General features: G+C 39.4%; 1 protein-coding gene across 2 annotated transcripts in view; it reads left to right on the top strand.

Moving 5' to 3' along the window:
* The window catches only part of TEC (tec protein tyrosine kinase), a 125,003-nt gene that overhangs the window by 95,475 nt on the left and 6,265 nt on the right, over positions 1–23,263 (top strand). For both annotated transcript variants that reach the window (XM_045474142.1, XM_045474141.1), the window contains 7 exons: positions 3,389–3,454; positions 8,867–8,921; positions 11,809–11,888; positions 13,071–13,204; positions 16,181–16,255; positions 17,017–17,188; positions 17,297–17,513. In XM_045474142.1, coding sequence (XP_045330098.1) covers positions 3,389–3,454; positions 8,867–8,921; positions 11,809–11,888; positions 13,071–13,204; positions 16,181–16,255; positions 17,017–17,188; positions 17,297–17,513 — 799 coding nt within the window. The remainder of the gene's footprint in view (positions 1–3,388; positions 3,455–8,866; positions 8,922–11,808; positions 11,889–13,070; positions 13,205–16,180; positions 16,256–17,016; positions 17,189–17,296; positions 17,514–23,263) is intronic.

Here is a 23,263-nt window from a genome sequence, read left to right on the forward strand (position 1 = left end):
GAGCATCCTTTAGGCTTCATTAAGGAAACTCTGTCCTTTGCTTGCCTCTGAAATATAATCCTGTTTATATTCTGAGTTCTTGTGGATAAAAAGAGGAGGACTTTTTGCCCTGGACAGAGCATACCCTCCCTCCAAATCTACTTTCTCCCCTCCTTGCCCCATTCTCAATTCCGGTTTTCTATTCCTCGCTTCACTTGTGGACTGATTTACCGATCTTCCCAGTTGTTTTTTTCTAGAGTATTTAAAAGTAAATTCAAATCATTTTGTCAGTTTCATCCCCAAGTCTAACTGCTAAAGATGTTTTTGAACAACTACCATGTCGTTATCATACTTCATGATAATTAAAAAAAAAATACCATCTGTAGACTTTCCCCTAGCATTTTCAGGACTGAAAGAAGAGTACAAATGAAAGCCCACATATCATGTATCTAAGTATTTTGAAGTTATAAGTCAAGCCGACAAACTGGTCAATAAAATGTCATTTATCCTCTAACCTGACAAACGTACCTTCAAAATGACAAGGAGGCAAGGTTTGAATTAAGAGTCCCATGCCAGAAGGTGACAGTGCATGGAGGGCTGACTCCCTGGGGTACCTTCCTTTCCGCTTCCCTTCTACCTCAGTTCTGTCTCACGTGTACCATATGGATCTCCCAGCCATACGTCTAAGCTCTGTCCAATAGTTTACAAGAGCCACTCCCCAACTTGGCCACCCTTGGACCTGGGCTGAAGGAGTTGCACATAACTAGCATAATTTACTTTTCAGAGTCTGCAAGGTGAAAGGTCTGTGTTGGTCTTAGCAATGGACAGAGAGTTTGGGGGTCCTAGTTACCCAGATGATGGTCTAGAGGAGGACTGAGGGAGCATGGACTTTAGCATGCTCTTAGAAGTGTGAGACCACGACAGGGACCTCTCTGATCAAGGTCTAAGGATAGTACCAATTATGTAATTCCATTTTTCCCTGAGTAGCTCTAATATGTATTTATACAGTTTAAGTAAGACTAAAACAAGCTCCACATACTGCATTTGGGCTGATAGGTCTCTCTTTTGTTCTACAACAGCCCCCATCCTTTTTTTTTTTGATTTATTGATGAAACCCGGTCATTTACCCTGTGAAATGAGCCACAATCTAGATTAAACTAAATGCTTTCACATGGCATCATCTAATATGTCTCTGTGTCCTGTATTTCCTGCAAATTGTAATCTAGAGGCTTGATCACATTAGAAGTTGATATCTGGTTGTCCCACTTCTAATGATGTGAAGATTACTCAGTGGTTCAGGTGATGAAAAAACTCATCAGGATTGCACCTAATGATTTTGGCATTCACTAGTGATTACTGCTTAGATCCATTATTTCATTAGGGATTGTAAAATGATAATTTCCTGACTCTGTCATTCCATCTACATTTATTAATTCTCTAAAGAAGAACTGCCTCATCAGCCAGTTCATTTAGTTTGTGCAGCAAAGGCAAGAGAAATGTTTGATTCTTTCCTTTTACCAATTTTAGTGCGTTGATAACTGAGCTTCCTCTAGTGATAACAATGGTACCCAATTATTTTTTTTAAGTATTATTATGGATGCATATTGCAACCATTGCAGTCATTATTCTTTTTGCTTGAATTGTCCCATCATAGGTGAGTGGTAGCTGTTTTTGGCTGGGATCACTTAAAAAATTTTTATGTTTTTTTTTATATTTGAGAGAGAGAGAGAGAGAGAGAGCAGGGGAGGGGCAGAGAGAGAGGGAGACACAGAATCCTAAGCAGGCTCCAGGCTCTGAGCTGTCAGCACAGAGCCCGACATGGGGCTCAAACTACTGAACTGTGAGATCATGACCTGAGCCGAAGTCGGATTCTCAACCGACTAAGCCACCCAGGTGCTCCTGGTTGGGATCACTTTAATCTTTCTTAGATTCCTTGCTTTCTGGGTAAAATAAAACAGCTCAAGTTCATCTTGTATTTTTCCTGGCCAAACCTGCAATTTGTCATTTTCCCGAGGAATGCTGCCTCTTAGGGAGTTAATCTTTGGACAATAATCAGAGTGCTAGGATTCTAATTACTACTTGATTGTCATTGTTTCTAGGCCTTTTCAGTGCAACAGAGCTACGTGTGTGTGTGTGTGTGTGTGTGTGTGTGTGTGTGTGTGTGTATTATGAGTTCTTACTAATAGTTCAAATTAAAAAAAAATTTTTTTTTTTAACGTTTATTTATTTTGAGACAGAGAGAACAGAGCATGAACACGGGAGGGGCATAGAGAGAGGGAGACATAGAATCTGAAACAGGCTCCGGGCTCTGAGCTGTCAGCACAGAGTCCGACTCAGGGCTCGAACTCATAGACCGTGAGATCATGACCTGAGCCGAAGTCGGACGCTTAACCGACCGAGCCACCCAGGCGCCCCCAAATTCAAATTTAAGATTACTAGGGTTTTACTCAATTTTTAAAATTGTATACATGTATGCCTTTTATCTTACACTGATAATCTGGGCTCCTACCAAGAGTGTACCTATTATGAGTGGCGTTTTTTTGGCTAAAAATTTTTTTAATTAAATTTTTTAAATTAAAAAAAATTTTCCCAGTTTTATTGAAGTATGATTGATAAGTGAAAATTACATATATTTAAGGTGTACAGCACAATGTTGTAATATATGTATGCATTGTGAAGTGATTTCCACAATCAAATTAGAAGACCCGTCATCTCACATAGTTACCTCTTCGTGAGCATTTGAGATTTTCTCTAACAGATTTCAGGTATGAGGTCTTCTTCAGCTGTAATGTGTAAGAGTTATGAGGGGTAAAACTGAAATTTCCTTGGCCTCACATAGGCCTTCTCACTCAGTTCCCTTGGGGTATGACCCAAGAATTTGCCTTTGTAACAAGTGGCCCAGGTGATGTTGATATAGAGGTCAGGGACTACTGTGAAACAATGCTCTCCACAGATGTTTGGGACTATTGATAAGACGGGTGTTTTTATCCAACATTTTCACTTTTCGCAAATAGAGATTTCTTTAAAACATCCCAAGAATTCAAGGGAAGCATCGTGAAATGTTAGGAAGAGCTCTGAACCTAGTCACAAGTTCAGATTTTAAGTTCTGACCCTGTTACTGACTAGCTTTGGGACCTGAAGAAAATCCCTTAATCTTTCTAAGCTTCATTTTCCCCACCAGGAAGTGGGTACCTGCCTACCTCACAATTTTAGGGAAGGCCAAACGAGGAAGTACTTTGTAAAGCATCAAATGCTATAGGTATTTTGAATTATTGGGGGTTAGCTAGTTTTTCTTGAAGCTGTAGGCAATATAATGCTTTAATGATTTCATAAAGGCAATAATCTTTCTTTTAATAACTTCTCAGTAAAATAATTTCAGTTTACTTAAAAGTATTTTCCTTCCTTCCAGGAGTGAAGGATACATCCCAAGTAATTATGTAACGGGAAAGAAATCGAACAACTTAGACCAATATGAGTAAGTAAATGGTTTTTTTGTGAATGTGGAGACCCAGAAAATGTTTTCATTTTCCTAGTTATGTAAGGCATTTTGGAGATGAATAGATATCTTTCCTGAAGTCAGTTGTACAGAGTGGGTGTTGTGAGAATTAGTTTCTCTAAATAGGCTTTACCTGAAGGTACTATGTATGAATGCAGTTACACGGGCAAATATAATTGAATTTATTTTAAACAAATCACAGCTTAGCTGACTTTGAAATACAGATCATTGTTCATTCATTCAGGAAATCAGAATACAGTTTCCAAGAGTGGCCTTAAAAAAAGAAAGTTTGTTTCTTTTCTCTTGCTATGATAGCAATATGATCATAGCAATATGATAGCAATATGTTTAAAATACGAAAAATGTTAATAAAAATTACTCATAAATCAACTAGAGTTGGCCCGTGTTAAGATTAGCATATTTCCGTTCAATTTTTTTTTTTTAACTATTATTTTAGGAGCAGAATCATGCTGTGTATGTTTTGTATCCTTTTTGTTCTACTTCACAGTATATTATGAATTGAATTTTCCTCATGCCATTAGGTATTCTTCAAAAACATTTTCATAACTGCATTATGTTTCATTCAGTCACAAATTCATCAGATATTTACTGAGATCCTAGCATGTATGAGGCACTGTGCTAGGCTTTAGCGCATACAACGAGGCACATGCCACATAGATGTGTGATATTTTATATAACCATTGCCTTATTTGTAAGGCACTGTGCTGTGTAGCATCTTTGCTCCGTAACGTTAACTGGGATAACCTCTTTTTGCTTATTGTCTTCAACGAGGTCTCTAAAAATTTACGTACTGGTCTAAAGGGTAGTGATGAACTTGTTAGGACTCCTAATGCATGCTGTCAAACTGCTTTCCAGAGAAGGCAATGGGCATACTATTTATAAGCCCACTAGCAGTGCGTGGCCAGGTTTTAATGAGAAGCTCATATATACCAGATACTCTTCTGTGGTCATTCTGAGGGGGTCATTCTGATGCTTCATTCACTTATTTAAAAACACCACCATCACCACCACCAACGAAAAGCTGTCTCCTCTGTCCGTATCACTGCCCGTAAGGTGGATGTACCTTAAAATCTAGAAAAGGATTAATAGCCCTCGGTGGTATGATCCCCCAAAGTTGTTTTGGAAGTAGATAAGGTATAAAAAATATGTAAAATAAATAGTGTTTCTGTTCTTAAATAAATTCTAGGAAAAAATACCAAAATCTTTAGAATTAGGGAAGGTACTAAACAGTGAAAACTTGGACCTTATTTTCTTTTTCTTTTTTTTTAAATTTATTTATTTATTTTGATAGAGAGAGAGAGAGAGAGAGAGAGAGAGCACGCACACAAGTGGGGGAGGGGCAGAGAGAGCGGGAGAACGAGAATCCCAAGCGGGCTCTGCGCTAACAGTGCAGAGCCCAATGCAGGACCTCATCCCACCATTCGTGAGATCGTGACTTGAGCCGAAATCAATAGTTGGCTGCTTAACCGACTGAGCCACCCAGGCGCCCTTGGACCCTACTGTAAAGTGATCTGACTGACAGCGAAAGACAGATACCGTATATTTTCCCCCATATGTGGAACTCGAGAAACTTAACAGAAGACCATGGGGGAAGGGAAAGGGAATAAATAGTTACAAGCAGAGAGGGAGGGAGGCAAACCAAAAGAGACTCTTAAATACAGAGAACAAACTGAGGGTTGATGGAGGGTGGGGGAGAGGGGAAAGTGGGTGATGGGCATTGAGGAGGGCACTGGGTATGATATGTAAGTGATGCACCGCAGGAATCTACCCCCGAAACCAAGAGCGCACTGTATATAGTTGACGATAAATTATATTTAGAAAAATGAATAAATAAAGTGATCTGACTGAGACATAACTGATGATTTGAAGAGGGTTATGCTTGGAAGCCAGATAGTCCTTGTCTAATTGTGAGAACTCCCCTGATTCTTGGGATTACAAATAAGGATTTTACGAAGGTTGTGATTCATTGCCATGAATTTTTTGGATTTATCTTAGTTTGGAAATGCCCTCTCTTCTAAGGGACTCTCCTCCTACTCTGTGTGACTAAATGAATTTGCCATGTACGGTCTCTGGTATGGGAATCCCCTCAGCCCTCTGCCCAGGGTCAAGGATTCCACATGGCATGTGCCATGCCTCGCTCAACAAGAACAAAACCTGTTTTCAGTGTAGACAGTCAGAGATCCCCTCTCTTCTCCCTCTGTTTTCTCATGCCAAGATTTGTGTTGTTCTCTGCTACAGCCCATGCTGTAACACATCTCAAATGTTCCCAGGGTTTAAAAAAGCCTTTTGCCAGCTATTGAATCAAGAGTTCTTCTGCTGTTTTGGGGGGCCCAGGAGTCCCAGGCAACAGACAGTCCATGGGGCTGGACTCAGGATTGCCAGGCCCGAAACTCCCAGGGCCAGCAGAACCTAGTTCTGACCTCCACATCCAGGTAACAGTTTGAAGAGGAGAGAGTCAAAGGAGCTGCTGCAGGAAAGAAAGTGGGTTCATGGTGATGGTCATGATAAGTTCTTGGTGGAAGGATGTTAAAGGAAGAAGGTGATAGAAATGAAAGGGCCCTTCGAATAGGGCAAAGTCTAGGATAAAAGGCTTTGAGTGGGTGGCTCAGGGGAAAAGGGTCAAATTACAGAACCAGCAAAGAATCATAGCTGGTTGTTTGGTTTGTTTCTGGTTTTCCATCATTTATGCTGGTTGTCTTTTTTCTTTTTGTTAAGTTTGTTTATTTACTTTTTGAGAGAGAGAGGGAGAGAGAGAAACCACAAGTGGGAGAGCAGCAGAGAGAGACGGAGAGAGAGAAGCCCGAGCAGGCTCCATGCTGACACGGGGCTCCATCTCACAAACCGTGAGATCTTGACCTGAGCTGAAATCGAGTGCTGGATGCTTAACCAGCTGAGCCAACCAGGCGCCTCCCTTTCACAGAGACATTTGTGTGACCGGCTAGGACAGATGTACGTGGGCCAGCATCTGCACCAGCACCTTTGCTCACCATGTGGGCTCCTTCACGTTTACCCGTGTGCAGAGTTCCTCTTGCCAGGATGAGTTCAGCAGAGCCATCAGTGGCCTTCCTGTCTCGCCTGGTGATAAGCATCATAGAAGAGAGAGAGAAGCTACAATGGGCCATTGGGAAATACCACTAATTGATTCATCAGTTTGTTCCTCACTCCTTCCTCCTTTCCTTCCTTCAACATATTCTTAAAGGTCTGAGTTTACATCCTAGGGAGGAGAAATGTCCTTTCTGGGGAATCTGCAAATGCCAGAAAAAGCGCTGCTTAGGGCAGGATTCCAAAAAGCCTGCCTGCCCTTTGTACCATGGATTCCTTTTCTTTCTTATTTCCTTTTTCCCTTCCCAGGAGTTGAATGTACTAGATGAAGAAAGGACTCTTTCTTTCTCTGTTTCCTCCTGAGAGCCACAAGTTAGCCTTAACTGTTTAATGCATCTGAACGTGAGACTAACTCTCCATTGCTTACTCGTGCTGTGAAGATGTGGGTTTGAATCTTTGTTATTTACAAAGGAAATTTTTTTTTCCAATCTTTCAGGTTCTGCTCGTTTATAATATATGCCATGAGAACTCCAGTTGCCTTTCCTTAATTAATTTTTGACTTTTTTGGCATTCTGATGAATGTTTCTTATATCAGTGGAAAAGCTCAGGGACAGAATCCATTATGCCCTCCTCATTTATTGTATCTCTCTATTGCTTTACGGAAGTTGATTGATTACAACTGCAATTTCGTTAAACTTGGTCTCAGTTCATAAAATGGGGTCCACGACAATGAGATCTTAATGCCCATAATTCTGGTTAATCACCCCAGGCTCCAAATAAAATAAGAGTCATCAGCTTGTACTGAGATTGTAGTTAGGCTGCTACGAGTGCATAAAAGCATCCAGACCAAAAAAAGGATCTTGTATTATATTTTGGTCTCTGTATTTTTCCCTTTATGTTCACTTGTCTCAGGGTACTTCCTGCGTCAAAAGCAGGTGCTGGTTCTTTTATAATCAAGCTGAACCAGTGGTAGAAAATCCAGATGTCCAGAGGGGCCTGTCTGGTTTCATAACATTAGAAGCCTCAGGAAATAAGACTGTGGTGGAGGGTTCTCTGCTCACTGAAGGGCATCTAAAACAAACAGATCAAAACAAACAACAGAAGTTTAAAAACGAACGCTAAAGGAAATGGTCTGAGTTCATGTTCTTTGGCCTCTCTCATGGAGAGATTGGGCTGGGGGAAGCAGGGAGAGGAGAGAGTATCTCAGAGGATGAGGTGGGAGATGGCAGTTTCCATCTTTCCTTGGGAAAGATTTCCCAGGGGTTCAGAAGGGGCACTGATCTGCAGGGGTTTGGGGTTGTTGCACAGAGTGGTGACAGAACCTGGTGGGAGGGCTGGCGTTGCTGCTTGGCAATAACAGTATTCCTACGGCAGAGACTCAGGTGACCGCCAGGGTGCGGGGCTGTGCTACGACTAGTAAGTCTAGAAAACTCAGGAGGCCTATTCTTCTGTTTTGCTGTCTTTCTTTTGACACTTGGGGCCTTTGTGAAATTCAGTGGGAGAGCCTCCATTATGACTTGCAATGAAATCTACTGCCTATTGGTGGGATAGGGGCTTGGGGTAACTTTTAATTTGAATTAAATACAGTAGTGAAAGTAGGATGATGTTTCCTGCATGTTTGAATCTGTGGAGTAAAATTCATTCTTGTTACTATTACAGAAAAATTGGAAATGATTTTTATGTTAAATAACGAAGAATAGTTTAAATAAATTACGGCATAGCCATACCACGGTGCCTAGAACTATATTGCTTTGCAAAGATGTCTGTCCATACACTACTATATAAAAAGTTCTGGTTATGATATAGCAAGTATAGCTTGATCCCACTTTAATAACAAAATATGAATGTTGGCATATGTACATATCGTCATAATAACATGAGTAGGGAAAGTCTGAAGGTATATATACCCAAATGTTTTTTGTTTTTTTTTTTTTTTTTAATTTTTTTTTTGTTCAACGTTTATTTATTTTTTGGGGGACAGAGAGAGACAGAGCATGAACGGGGGAGGGGCAGAGAGAGAGGGAGACACAGAATCGGAAACAGGCTCCAGGCTCTGAGCCATCAGCCCAGAGCCGGACGCGGGGCTCGAACTCACGGACCGCGAGATCATGACCTGGCTGAAGTCGGACGCTTAACCGACTGCGCCACCCAGGCGCCCCTCCAAATGTTATTAGTGATTGTCTATATCATTGAGATTATGAGTAATGTCTTGGTGTCACTTATTGTATTTATTATTGATGAGCAGTGTTACCTGGTTAATCCTAGAGAGAATAATCCTAGAGAATTGTAAAAACCTGAGGCCTTAAATGTACTTTCTTTTCTGTTCAGATGGTATTGCAGAAATACGAATAGAAGCAAAGCAGAGCAACTCCTTAGAAGTGAAGTAAGTTTTTGTACTTGTTTTGTGAGTTCGGTTTCAGCGCAAATTAATTGTAACAAATCTCTGAGAAGTGATTTCACGTATCTATTTCTAAAGGCTAAAAAATACTGTGATGTAAGTGGTCCTTTTTAATCATTTAAAATTGAGTATTTGTGTACTGTTAGTTTCTTGGGGCCACCAAAACGAGGTACCACAGACTGAGTGGTTTAAGCAACAGAAATGCATTGTTGCATGATTCTAGAGGTTAGATGGAAGTCTGGAATCCAGAGGCCAGCAGGGTTGGCTCCTTCTGAGGGCTGTGAGGGAGGGAGCCATTTCAGGCCTTCCACCTTTTTTTTCCCTCTGTTCCATCCTTCATGCATATCCGTCTCTGTGTTCAAATTTCCCTTTTTTTTTTTTTTTAATATTTATTTATTTTTGACAGAGAGAGAGAGAGTGAGTGGGAGAGAGGCAGAGAGAGAGAAAGACACAGAATTCGAAGCAGGCTCCAGGCTCTGAGCTGTCAGCACAGAGCCTGATGTGGGGCTCGAACTCATAAGCCATGAGATCATGACCTGAGCCAAAGTCAGACACGTAACCAACTAAGCCACCCAGGTGCCCCCCAGATTTCCCTTTCATATAAGGACTCCATCATATTGGATTAGGGCCCAGTCTGTTGATCTCATTTCAATTCAGTTCCCTCTGTAAATCTCTAAATATGGTTAGGACTCCAACGTATCTTTTTTGAGTGGGAGACAATTAAATCCATACCAATAGGTAGCAACTAGTACATGGGTAACATTTTCTTTACTTCCTTTCTCACTAATTTATTATTTGCTACCTTGATTTTAGTACTTAAATGTGTTTTTCCTTTTTGCTTGAAGTTATTTGTTTTAAAATAATTTATATCAGTATTACATGATATCTATTATAAATGAAGTTTTTATTTATTTATTTTTATTTTTTTTAATGTTTATTTTTGAGAGAGAGAGAGGTGGGGGGAGGGCAGAGAGAGAGGGAGACACAGAATCTGAAGTAGGCTCCAGGCTCTGAGCTGTCAGCCCAGAGCCCGATGCGGGGCTGGAACCCATGAACCGTGAGATCATGACCTGAGCTGAAGTCGGATGCTTAACTGACTGAGCCACCCAGGCACCCCATAAATGAAGTTTGATTAAGTATTTAGTTGCCTTTAGAAATAAATAAGCCAAATAATAGTAAGTAATAAGTGTGCTAAAATTCTTACACTTTAAAAAGCAATAAAACAAAAGGGTAAAATGTAGGATAGAGGGAACTGCAGTAGACCAAGTAAGGAGACCTGAGTCTAGCTGTAACTTCTCTAGTCTGTTTTGCACATCTGTAAGATAAGAAGGTTGGATTAGAAGACGATCTGTACAACTCTCCACATTTATGGTCTAGTTATTCTATTTTGTACTGGTTCTCCATTTTTTTAAAGTTTTATTTATTTTTGAAAGAAAGAGACAGCGTGTGTGCATGCGGGGGTAGGGGCAGAGAGAAAAGGAGAGAGAGAATCCCAAGCAGGCTCTGTGCTAATATCACAGAGCCTGCTGCGGGGTTCAAACTCACTGACCGTGAGATCATGACCTGAGTGGAGATGAAGAGTCAGAGACTTAACCAACTGAGCCACTCAGGAGCCGCAATAATTCTCAATTCTTTTAAACCCATGCTTTCTCGCTTTATCTCCTGTTTATTCCACCAGTAGGGTTTTTTTTGGACACTTGTTTCTGTAGTTTATATTAAAGAGCAATAGCCAGTGATTCTGCTTAATTCAAACGATATGTTACCGCACCTACCCCCCCCAAGAGGATTCTTACACGCCTCCCTGGTGACCCTGCAATGAGAGGCAGCTGTAGGGGAGTGGGTAGCTAGAAAGCCTATGGCCCAAATTTTGGCTCTGCTACTCACGAGCTGCGTGATCTGGGGCAATTTATCCATCCTGTCTGTGCCCCATTTCCTCGCCTGTGAAGTAAAGCAGGGTTAACAGGAGTACCTACCTCAAAGGACTGTTTTGAGAATTAAGCACATCCACATATTAGAACATATTAAAACAGAGTAAGTTTTCTCAATAACTATATGTTATTATAAACTTTTTACTGGTCAGTGAACTATTATGATCATTGATTGTCTTTCTTATGAGTAAGAATAAAATGTATTTTGTTTTTTGACTATTGAACACACTCTCATCTTAAAGCTAGAGACTGGGGGGTTATCGGTGGAGAGGTATTTGACATTCCTAGCTTCTGTTTCTTGCTGTTCCGCTGAAAACTTGAGAACTTATTTTTTAGTCATTCTGTATTGTTTTGCTTTTTGGTTTTCTCTGCCTGATTTACTTGTGCTTGCAGCTCTCCTTTTGTGAACAGTGATATTTAACAGCAATTTCCCGGGGAATTAGGGTTCTTAAAGAATGTTCTTATAAAGAGCACTGAGATATTTACAGGAAAAATGCTGTGTGGATAGAAGATGATATTGAGTCAGGATTCAAAGCTTCTAGCAAATATGAGAAGTGTATGCTATGAAACCCAATTATCGAGAAACACGTTTTTCAGTAACTGTTTCCCCACATGTCCAGCACTTCTAGGAATTGCAAAACCTTGTGTATCGGTTCTGAAAGGACACTTCGAGATATCTTGTGGAAATATCTCATGCTGTTGTGTGTGGTGATTTGTGATTGGGGGAATTGTGAGTGTACTTTCTTCAACTAATCTCATAGCCCAGTAATGTGAAGGGGAAAGTCATGTAGTTACACCCTGTTTTTTTAAGTTGTGCTTCTCCAAAGCAGATTTTCTAAGCAAAGGATAATAAACATGAAATTACAAGATTGGTTTCTTGAATCTTCTCTATGGCATTGATACTTGCTATTAGAGTGGAAACATTTTCTTAACTTGGATTTTAGGATAAAGAAGGTGGTTTTATGGTAAGAGATTCCAGTCAGCCAGGCATGTACACAGTCTCCCTTTATACAAAGTTCGGAGGGTAAGTAATCAATCAAGCTCTCTCTCTCTCTTTAAGAGTTTTTATATGAAGTTCCTGTGTAGTTTTTATGGATTCCTAATGTTCAAACAATATGCTGCATTTCAGCATGAAACAAGAAAATCTGCACTTGATTTCTAAAATCTATCCTATTTTTTGTGTTCATATTTCTTTATATCCATCTTTCCTGTACTTGGTAATTTTCCTTATGATTTTCCATATATATCCATTGAGAATGTCTATGGAAACGTTAGCAACATTCAAGAAATGAGTACCGTGCACTGCCCTAAGCACTAAGGATGGCATAGCGAACAAAGTAGACACAGACCCTGCCTTCCTATAGCTTAGTGGGGGATTCAGACAAGCAACCAGGCAGTTGTGGTAGCATGTGAGTAAGTATTATGCTCAGAGAGCAATGTGTGTATGTGTGGGGGGGTAGTACATGGCCCAGATACATCCAAGTTAGTCACCAGTGTTTTCTAGGGACATCTAGACAGACCTGATGGGTAATGCAGGCAGAAGGTGTGGGGAAGGGAAAGAGTGTTTCTGACTTAGGAAACTGGACCCAGAATTGAGGGAGGATATGGTGAGTTCCAGGAACTGACAAAAGAGTATTTTAGCCAGAATGGAAGGGGGCGGTGAAGGGAGGAAAGAGAACCCTAAGAGATAAAAGTAGAGGTCAGGTCACGTCAGTGTCAAGGAGCTTTATTTTAAGAGCAGAGGGAATTCTCTTGAAAGAATTTTTAGCAAGACATGACTCGAGAAGATCTGTGTTCTAGAAAGATATCTAAAATAGAATTTATACATTTTTTTAGAAGTAGGTTGGTTCACTTTTAGAAGTATAAGTCTTGTAGACATTTGCACATTTACATTAATAGCAGGGACAAAAAACAGTAGCCAGCTAAGAGGTATTTTAAGACTTTTACGTGTTGGTAAATGGAGTTGGTAAATTTTCTCTTTCACAATCTCATGCAAGGGCCAAGTACATTACCAGTGACCACTTTAAAAACTTCCACCTGTTAATGTGACAGGTGAAGCTAAGAAGAACGTGGGGAAAAAATATAAGTTGTGCAGAGACTAGAAGGGGCCATATGTAGGGACCTGTGGTTTCTTGGTGGAAAACATCTTAAGAGTGATGTTACGTTATTTCAATTTGATGCTAACACAGTTTGATTTTTGTTTCAGAGAAGGCTCATCGGGTTTCAGGCATTATCATATAAAGGAAACAACAACATCCCCAAAGAAGTATTATCTCGCAGAAAAACATGCATTTGGTTCAATTCCTGAGATTATTGAATATCATAAGCACAATGCAGCAGGTAAATGATCTGTTAAAACATTTTTCAAATATAGGGTAGGGATTACGATGGTCAGACATTGTAATGAATTCTTCCTTGAACAGTTTCAGTTTGTAGTTAATTGTAGAGTGTGATTGATTTAAAATTATTGCATATTAAGGATGTGATATATACAAAGAAAAACGGGAAATAATATTAAGTCTCGTAAAAGGCTGTCTTGGGGCGTCTGGGTGGCTCAGTCGGTTAAGTATCTGACTCGGTTCCGCTTCGGTCATGATCTCACAGTTCATGGGATCGAGCCCCATGTTGGGCTCTGCACTGAAAGCCTGGAGCCTGCTTGGGATTCTCTCTCTCCTTTCTCTGCCCCTCCCCTGCTCTCCCACTCTCTCTCTCTTAGAATAAATAAACCTTAAATTTTTTTTAAAAACAGCTGATTTGACCTCAGCTCATGAGTTACTCTTATTGTATATGATGAATGTTCACATTTCTGTCGCTTATACCCTTGGTATTAACAAAGACTCCTTGCTTGACTAAGCATTAGTCAGGCTCCTAAACCATCTTTTAGACCCATTTATTTATGCACTTTCTTGTAAGATCCAGTTTTAGCAAGAACCCTGCTAAGTCAGTTTCACCGGAACTCCCACCCTTGATATCCACTCGCACTCAGTATCTGATCAGGTTCCTTATTTCCCACTGGGTGATGTTCGGTCACCCTGGCTTATATTCAGCAAGATCCTGTTAGATTGGCATATCCCAACCCCCTCACTGCCTAGAGTTCCTCTTAGTAATTTTCCATCCACTGACTGCCCCCCTGCTCCTTGGCTGTAAATTCCCGCTTGTCCATGCTATATTTGGAGTTGAACCCAGTCTCTGTCGAACTCTAAAATCATATTGCGGTGGTTCCTATACCAATCACAATGGTCCTGAATAAAGTCTACCTTACCACGTTTAGAAGTGTCATTGGATAGTTTCTTTTTTTAACAGTATTAAACTAAAACCTAAGATATGTCTACGTCAGGGCTGTCACAGAAGCCGTCAGACAAGCCCAGGGTTTAGGGCTATGCTAGGGGCTTCTAAAGACTAGAGTAATTGTGTCCTGAATGAGTTTTCCATCTTGCTGAATCTCTGCTATACTTACCACCGGAGTGGGAACAAACCAAACACCAGAACCAGAAACTACATTGATGCCCGTTTTCTCAGATAATGATAGGAACAGTTATTGAGAGATAATTTAAATAGCATAAAATTCGCCCATTTAAGTATACAGGTGAGTGGTCATTAGTGTGTTTAGAGCGGTGCCGACTATCACCGTAATCTAACAACATTTCATCATCCTCAGAAGAAATACTGTGCCCATCACCTGTCTCTCCCCCCAATTCCCCTGCCCCCCTTTTACCAGTCCAGCCCTTGGCAACCACTAATCTACTTTCTGTCTCCACAGATTTGCCTATTCTGGACATTTCATATAAATGGAATCATACAATAGGTGGTCTGTTATGACTGGCTTCTTTGACTTAGCATAATGTTTGACATGTGTCCATGTTGTAGCCTGTATAAGTGTCCCGTTCCTTTTTATTGACAAATCATAATCCACTGTGTTAATTTGGTTTATCCATTTTGTTGTCATTCATCAGGGGTGGACATCTGGCTTGTTTCCACATTTTGGCTTTTACGAATAATGCTGCTGTGAACATTTGTATACAAGTTTTTGCACGGAAATAGGTTTCATTTCTCTTGGTTACTTACCTAGGAGTGAATTTGCTGGGTTATATGTTAAGTCTGTGTCTAACACGTGAGGAGCTATTTTCATTATCGATTTATCCCCCAAGAACTTTTTCTTATCTCTTATTCTGTTACTTTCTTTTTCAGGGATCACATTCCCTATTTCTTTCATCTCCTTGTATAACAACCGTTACCTCAATTCAGTCATTTAGCAAACATGTATTAAGTGTCTGTTACGTGCCAGGCATTGTGCCTGGTTCTAGGGAGTCTGTGGTGGACGAGAGATAGTCATTGACCCTGTGTCTCTCCGAACTTACTGTCTGGTGGGGGAGACAGAGAAGTATGTAACACTTTAAAGTTACTATGAGATACGCTGTAACTGAAGAAATACAGAGGAAAATGGGTGCTTATAGGAGAGATACCTGTGCCATTTCTTCTTATTTAGTGCTGGAAGCAACTTACGTTAAAGGGTTTACCCCACCTCACTGACTTCCAGTAGTTTCTCTTCCAGTTGTTGATATTTTAGAGCCTCTATTTATGCTAAGATTACTTGTATTGAGTTAGCAAGGTGAATCACTTTAATTTTTAATAGACTACCTTAAATCCCTTTCATAGTTCAGATCTCATTGGAAAACAACATGAAATAATAATCGATAGTAACTGTTAGAAACATTTTAACATTTTCAAAAATGTTTGAGAAGCGAATATGCTAGCAGAGAGCTTGATAAACCCTGTAATATTTATTTATTTATTTATTTATTTATTTATTTATTTATTTATTTATTTCTGAGAGAAAAGTAAGGCAGGGAGGGGCAGAGAGAGAGGAAGAGAGGTAGAATCCCAAGCAGGCTCCATACTGTCAGCACAGAGCCCGACCCGGCACTCGAACTCATGATCCGCGAGATCATGACCTGAGCCAAAATCAAGAGTTGGTTGGACACTTAACCAACTGAGCCACCCAGGTGCCCCAGAACACGGTAATATTTAAAAGGCAGTGTTTGTTGACTGAATAAAAGCATTTCTATCTTTAAAAGTTTTTTTATGTTCTGTAAAAATATGAAATGGTCAACTCAAAGTATAGGATTATCTTCTTCCTGCCTGCCTTCCTCTGGTTTTATTTTTCGCTAGCATATAGCAGAGTGCTGTCTGTACCCACAGAGGATGAGCACTTAGTGGAAAATGAATGGACTTTGCACGGGAGTTTCTAAGGTTTATGCTTTACCATGCGGAGTGATTAAGAATGAATTCAACTGCACTGCTCTCTCTGACCTCCAGGACTCGTCACAAGGCTGCGGTACCCAGTTAGCGCGAGGGAGAAGAACGCACCGACCACTGCAGGATTCAGCTATGGTAACTCATTTCATAGTTGCACTGGCTAACTTTCCTTGAAAAAAATCCATCACCCCAAGACCAGTTTAGATATTTAGGATTCCACATAGTAGAACTGTTTTTATAGTTTTATAGTATGGGTTTTTAGATGATTGTACTCATAGCTATGGTAACCCTCGATTTTCTGTTTTCATCATTATTCATAATTCAGAAAACTTCCTGTTGGTGAAAAATAAGCACTGCCATGTTATTTCTAAAATAAACCAAATCCTTTCCTGGTTCTCACTAGCCTTGTTGGTTACTCACAGGAAGTTAAGGATGGGGGTCATAAAGAAGGCATCCACGTGAGGTCTTTGTTGCTTCCAGCAAAAGCCTTTTAAACAGAAGATTAAATTCTTTCCAACCTGATGTAATTGGGGGAAAAAAACAAAAAACGAAACTGAGGGGGAAGAATGCTAAAGGAGGAAGCGTTTGATTTTTTTTTTTTTTCCTAAGCACCTTTAAGCTCTATTATTATTAGCATATTGTTCATCATCTTCTTGCTTTCTGCAGTTCACGTTGCTTGTATTGTGACGGCTCGGAAGGCAGTCCATCATCCCCCAGAGGGTGGAAAGCCACCTTTTGTAGTTTAGATGCACATTGCAAGTCTGCTGTATGTTTTACTGGCAGTTGTAGGAGCCTGTAACTTTGACATTGACCTTGGTTGTAGTTTCTTTGTTTCCCGCGGATTCATGCTGTGTTCTCCTTATTAAATGTTACCACTTTCTCCCTCTGTCTCACAGAAAAATGGGAGATCAACCCTTCAGAGCTGACCTTTATGAGGGAACTGGGGAGCGGACTGTTTGGAGTCGTGAGGCTTGGCAAGTGGAGAGCTCAATACAAAGTTGCAATCAAAGCTATTAGGGAAGGTGCCATGTGTGAGGAAGACTTTATAGAAGAAGCTAAAGTGATGATGTAAGTTACTCTGTTCTTTCCCATTGCTCTTTTAGCCTGGCTCCAGCTAATAGCCCTGCTGGTTTCTTTTCCTATAGTAACCATATGTATGCATGACTTCCCTCCCAGGAAGCTCACACACCCGAAGCTGGTACAGCTTTATGGCGTATGCACCCAGCAGAAACCAATTTACATTGTTACGGAGTTCATGGAAAGGGGCTGTCTTCTGAATTTCCTCCGGCAGAGACAAGGTCATTTTACTAGAGATATGCTGCTGAGCATGTGTCAAGATGTGTGTGAAGGGATGGAGTACCTGGAGAGAAACAGCTTCATCCACAGAGATCTGGTAATCAGAAACCACCTGTGTTCCCATTCGGTGGCCCAGTTCCTTTGTGACACTGGGGCAGCACATGAGCAATGATGTATTAATACCCACTTTCTGTTCTCAGCAGTGTCCCATCATTATCTTTAAACTTGGTCAGTTTGACTTGCCTCATAATTTTAACAGAAAGATCTTTACTAAATCTAATACATCTAATACATCATTACGTAGACAATTGTATAAATAATATGTAATTACATAGGTAATTATTTCTAAGCAACTTACCATGTATTAAGTACTTGAGCCCTGTAAGAATCTCAGGTGACAGCTAGTCTTTCTGATCGTCATTGATACGTAAGAAAATTAGCTTGAGAGACAGGAAATGACTTGCATAAGGTGATAACGTGGGGAAGTTAAGGGCTGACTGTCACTAAATCCCCAGCTCTTTCCCACCGCATACACTGTAAGCTAGAACAGAAGCTACAACAGAAATCCTTGGCTTATCTTCCTTATTTCTCAAATCACTGGGAAAAGATGGAGGCCCATGTTAACTCCTCAAAATACTAGAAAAAGGAATCTATTACTAGTTCTAAATTATTGTGATGGAGATACTTCTTAATTTCTCCTCTCTCTCTCTCTCTCTCCCTACCTCCTCCATTTTTTCTTTCGTTTTTTCTTGTCTGCCTATTCTTCTCAAATGTATCTATTTTCAGCTTGTTGATGGACCTATCAGTTCCTGTTAAACCTTAAAGGTGATTCTTTCATCAAAAAGAATGTGATTTTCCACCTGGGACTTTTTTCCATATTTTAGTTGTTGTTTTTTTTAAGTAGTGCAGGCTTCATGCCCAGCACAGAGCCCAATGTGGGATTTGAACTCAATACCCTGAGATCAGGGCTTGAACTGAGATCAGGAGTTGGAAACTTAACCAACTGAGCCACTCAAGGGCCCCTTCACATTTTAGTTTTAACTTTTTTGTCATAAAGCATAGATGCATTTCTTCCAGAGTAACAGTAAAGCGTTTACAAAAATTTAACAATCACCTTAAACAGGCATTGCTTTAATAGGTATTTAACACATGTTGACTCATTTAATCATTATAACAACTCTAAGAAGTAGGTACTATTATTATTCTCACTTTACAGATGAGGAAACTGAGGCGCAAATAGGATAAAATAACTTACCAATGATCAAGGAAACTGTGGAGTTGGGATTTGAACCCGGGGAGTTTGGCTCTGGAGTCCATACTGTGGCCACTGTGCAATGCCATCTGTAGTCTTAGGTTATAATAAAGAGCTGAAGATTTGTATATGGAAGACTTAGATTCTGTCTCTACATCTGTAAATTGTGGGTGGGTTAGAATACTGGTTTGCTCACAAGACTGCTTCCACCCCCAGCTTTACTGAAGTATAATTGACAAAATTGTATAAATTTAAAGTATAGAGCATAATGACTTGATATGTGTACACATTGTGAAATGATTATCACAGTCAAGTTAATTATATCCATATCTCACATGTGGTTAAGAATGCTTAATATTTATTCTTTTAGTAAATTGCAATTAAATAATACAGTGTTATTAATTATAGTTATCGTGCTATACATGAGATCCTCAGAACATAATGAGTTTCACATTTTTTCTTAAGATTCCTTATATAAATAATGTCATACAGTATTTGTCTTTCTGTCTGGCTCATTTCACTTCGGATAATGCCCTCTATGTTCATCTCTGTTGCCACAATAACAAGATCTTTTTTTATGGCATATTCCTCTGTGTGTGTGTGTGTGTATGTGTGTGCATACACCCCACATCAACTTTATTCACTCATCCATTGATGAACAGTTAGATTGTTTCATATCTTAGCTATTGTAATGCTTCTGTGCATATGGGGGTACAGACATCTCTTTGAAGTACTGATTTCATTTCCTTTTGTATATATTTAGAAATGGAATTCCTGGATCATATGGTAGTTCTACTTATAATTTTTTGAGTAGACTCCAATACTGTTTTCCATAATGGCCGTACCAATTTACATTCCCACGAATCATATACAGGGGTTCCACTTTCTCCTCTGTTTCCTCCTTGCCAACTTTTGTTATCTCTTGTGTTTTTGATACTAGCCATCCTGATAGATGTGGAATGATATCTTACTATGCTTTTGATTTGCATTTCCCTGATGATTGATGATGTTGAGTCCCCTTTCATATACCTGTTGGCCCTTTGTATGGGTTTGTTTGTTTTTTTTTTTTTTTGAAAAAAATGTGTATTCAGGTTCTTTGCCCCTTTAAAAAATTGGATTATTTCCTTTTATTTGGTACTGAGTTGTATGGTTTCTTTATATATTTTATATAAACCTCTATTGGTTATATGGTTTTGCAAATACTTTCTCCCAGTCTGTAGTTTTCCTTTTTATTTTGTTGACTATTTCCCTTGCTATGCAAAGGTTTTTAGTTTGATGTAGCCTAGTTATTTATTTCTGCTTTTGTTGCTTGTGCTTTTGGTGCCATATCCAAAAATTCATTGCCAAGATCATGTCAAGGGGCTTTCCTCTGTTTTCTTCTAGACCTGGATTCAGGACTTACATTTAAGTCTTTAATCCATTTCAGGTCAGTTTTTGTGTATGGTGTAAGATAGAGGTCCAATTTCATTATTTTGCATATAGATACCCAGTTTTGCCAGCACCATTCATTAAAGAGACTGTGTTTTCCCCACTGTGTGTTCTTGGCCCCTTTGCCAAAGATTAGTTGACCATATATGTATGGATTTATTTCTGGACTCTATATCCTTTTCCGTTGGTCTATATATTTGTTTTTGTGCTAGTATCATACTGTTTTGATTACTATAGCTTTGTAATATAGCTTTAAATCAGAACATGTGGTGCCTCTAGTTTTGTTCTTCTTTCTCAAGGTTGTTTTGGCTACTTTATGTCTTTTGTAGTTACATATGAATTTTAGGATTGTTTTTCTATTTCTGTGAATTGTACCAATGGAATTTTGAAAGGGATTACATCAAATATAGATTGCTTTGGGTGGTATGGACTTTTAAACGATATTAATTCTTGCAATCCATGGACAGGGGGTAGCATTCCATTTGTTTTTTTTTTTTTTTTTTTTTCATCAAAAGTTTATGAGTTTTTGGATTTTTGCCTTTTTGGTTAAATTTATTTATTTATTCCTAACTATGTTATTGTATTTGGTGTTATTATAAATGCATTTGTTTTCTTAATTTCTTTCAGATGTTTCATTGCTAGTGTATAGAAATGCAACTGATTTTTGTGTATTGATTTTGTATGATACAACTTTATTGAAATTATTTATTAGTGCTAATATGTTTTTGTTTTTTTTTAGAATTTTCTACACATAAGATCATGTCAACCGCAAACAAAGACAATTTTAATTTTGCTTTCCAATTTGAATGCCTTTTCTTTTTCTTGCTTAATTGCCCTGGCTAGGTCTTTTAGTACTATGTTGAATAGATGTGGTGAGTGGACATCATTGTCTGTTCCTGATCTTAGAGGAAAAGCTTTTAGCTTTTCATTGTTGAGTATGATATTAGCTGTGGGTTGGTCATATATGACCTTTATTATGTTGAGGTATATTCCTTTTATACTAACTTGTTGAGAGTTTTTATCATAAAACTCTTTATGATAAATGGATATTAACTTTTGACAAATGCTTTTTCTGCATCTGTTGAGATAGTCATATGATTTTTATCCTTCATTCTGATAATGTGATATATACATATACATATACCACATTTATTGATTTGCATATGTTGAACCATCCTTGCATCCTGGGGATGAATCCCTTTTGATCATGGTGTATGATCCTTTTAATGTACTGTTGAGTTCTGTTTGCTAATATTTTGTTGATGATCTTTTAAATATCTATGTTCATCAGGGATATTGACCTATAATTTTCTCTTCTTATAGTGTCCTTGTCTGGCTTTGGTGTCAGGGAAATGCTTACGTCATAAAATGAGTTTGGAAGTATTCTCTCCTCTTCAATATTTTGGAAGAGTTTGAGAAGGATATGTGTTAGTTTTTCTTCACATGTTTTATAAAATTCAGGGCGCCTGGGTGGCTCAGTCGGCTGAGCGTCCGACTTCAGCTCAGGTCATGATCTCGCGGTCTTTGAGTTCGAGCCCTGCGTCGGGCTCTGTGCTGACAGCTCAGAGACTGGAGCCTGCTTTGGATTCTGTGTCTCCCTCTCTCTCTCTGCCCCTCTCCCGCTCATGCTCTGTCTCTCTCTGTCTCTCAAAAAGAAATAAACATTAAAAAAAAAATGTTTTGTAAAATTCACCAGTGAAGCCTTCTGGTCCTGGGCTTTTCTTTTACAAGACTGTTTTCAAGATTACAACATATGATTGGGGCAAAGGACTCCGTAAAATAGAAGATGTGATATGTATATATAGCTATAGATATAGATGTTATATATATCTATATATGTAAAACATTCCTTGTTCTTATTATGCTTAGCAATGATAAAGAACTTCTCTTTGTCATATTGAAAGTTGTGAATTAAGCACCTTCCTCTTTTTTTGTACTTTCAAAACTGATGAAAATTGAATGCCTACAGGAGTATGGCAGACTACATCTGTCCACACAGACCATATCTTGGTGAAAGCAATTTTGATAATTTTGTGCTTATGATATTGACATCACTGTGGTAGTTTTGTGTCACCCCTGAAGGGAAGATTCTGATGCTCCTGTCTTTTGAGCAAAGAATGCTGTTGACCATGAAATGAAGGCATCTCCATAGGAAGATGGGGCAAATCTGGGGAACTTTAGAAGAGACTCTTAAAATGCATTCAGCAGGAATAATTTCATATAAGTGGCTGCCACATACAGAGAATAAAATGCTAGAAGTATCAGGAATAAAAATGCACCTGGGCACACCTGGGTGGCTCAATCAGTTAAGCATTGGACTTTGGCTCAGGTCATGATTTCATGGTTTGCTCACCATCAGGTGAGCTCAAGCCCCACATAGGTGAGCTTGAGCCCCGCGTCTCTCTCTCTCTCCCTCTCTCTGTCTCTGCTCTCATGGGATTCTGTCTCTCTCCCTCTCTCTCTGCCCCTCGCTCACTTGTCCCCTTTCTCTCAAAAAAGAAAATGCATCTTAGCCCACAGGTTATGGCATTAAAAATATTGTTACCATGTTTTCCTTCGGAGAAGTACTATCTTTTTACAAAACTGTTTTCTTGAAATTTAAAGAATGGGCAAGAGAATACAAATTAAATAATCCAAAATTGTTTTTGACCAATTTCATGTATCATGCTACAATATACTGGAAACATTATGAATGACAAGGCAAACTATGTTGCACATGGCTGGGGTTTTTTTTTTTTTTTGACTGGGAACAGGACAACCAGTCATTGAGCAAAACTATTGGGTAAAAGGTTAATTACCTATCAGTTACCTTTGTTGTTTGTCATTAAACTCACCTAGTGAGAACCTAGATTCAGGACTTCGAGAGATGTCATTATCAGGGCACCTGGGTGGCTCAGTCGGTTAGGTGTCTGACTCTTAGTTTCGGCTCAGGTCATGATCTCACAGTTCATGAGATGGAGCCCCGCCTCGGGTGCTGACAGTGCAGAGCCTGCTTGGGTTTCTCGCTCTCTGTCCCTCCCCCATTCATGTGCATGTGCACGCTTGCGCTCTCTCATTGTCTCTCTCTCTCTCTCAAAATAAATAAACTTAAAAAAAGAGAGATGTTATCAGTAAGAAAATCTCACAGTTTAATAAAAATAGGAATGGGAGGGGGGGAAGTAGGTTGA

This window comes from Leopardus geoffroyi, chromosome B1 (genome assembly GCF_018350155.1).
Source record: "Leopardus geoffroyi isolate Oge1 chromosome B1, O.geoffroyi_Oge1_pat1.0, whole genome shotgun sequence".
NCBI lineage: Eukaryota > Metazoa > Chordata > Mammalia > Carnivora > Felidae > Leopardus > Leopardus geoffroyi.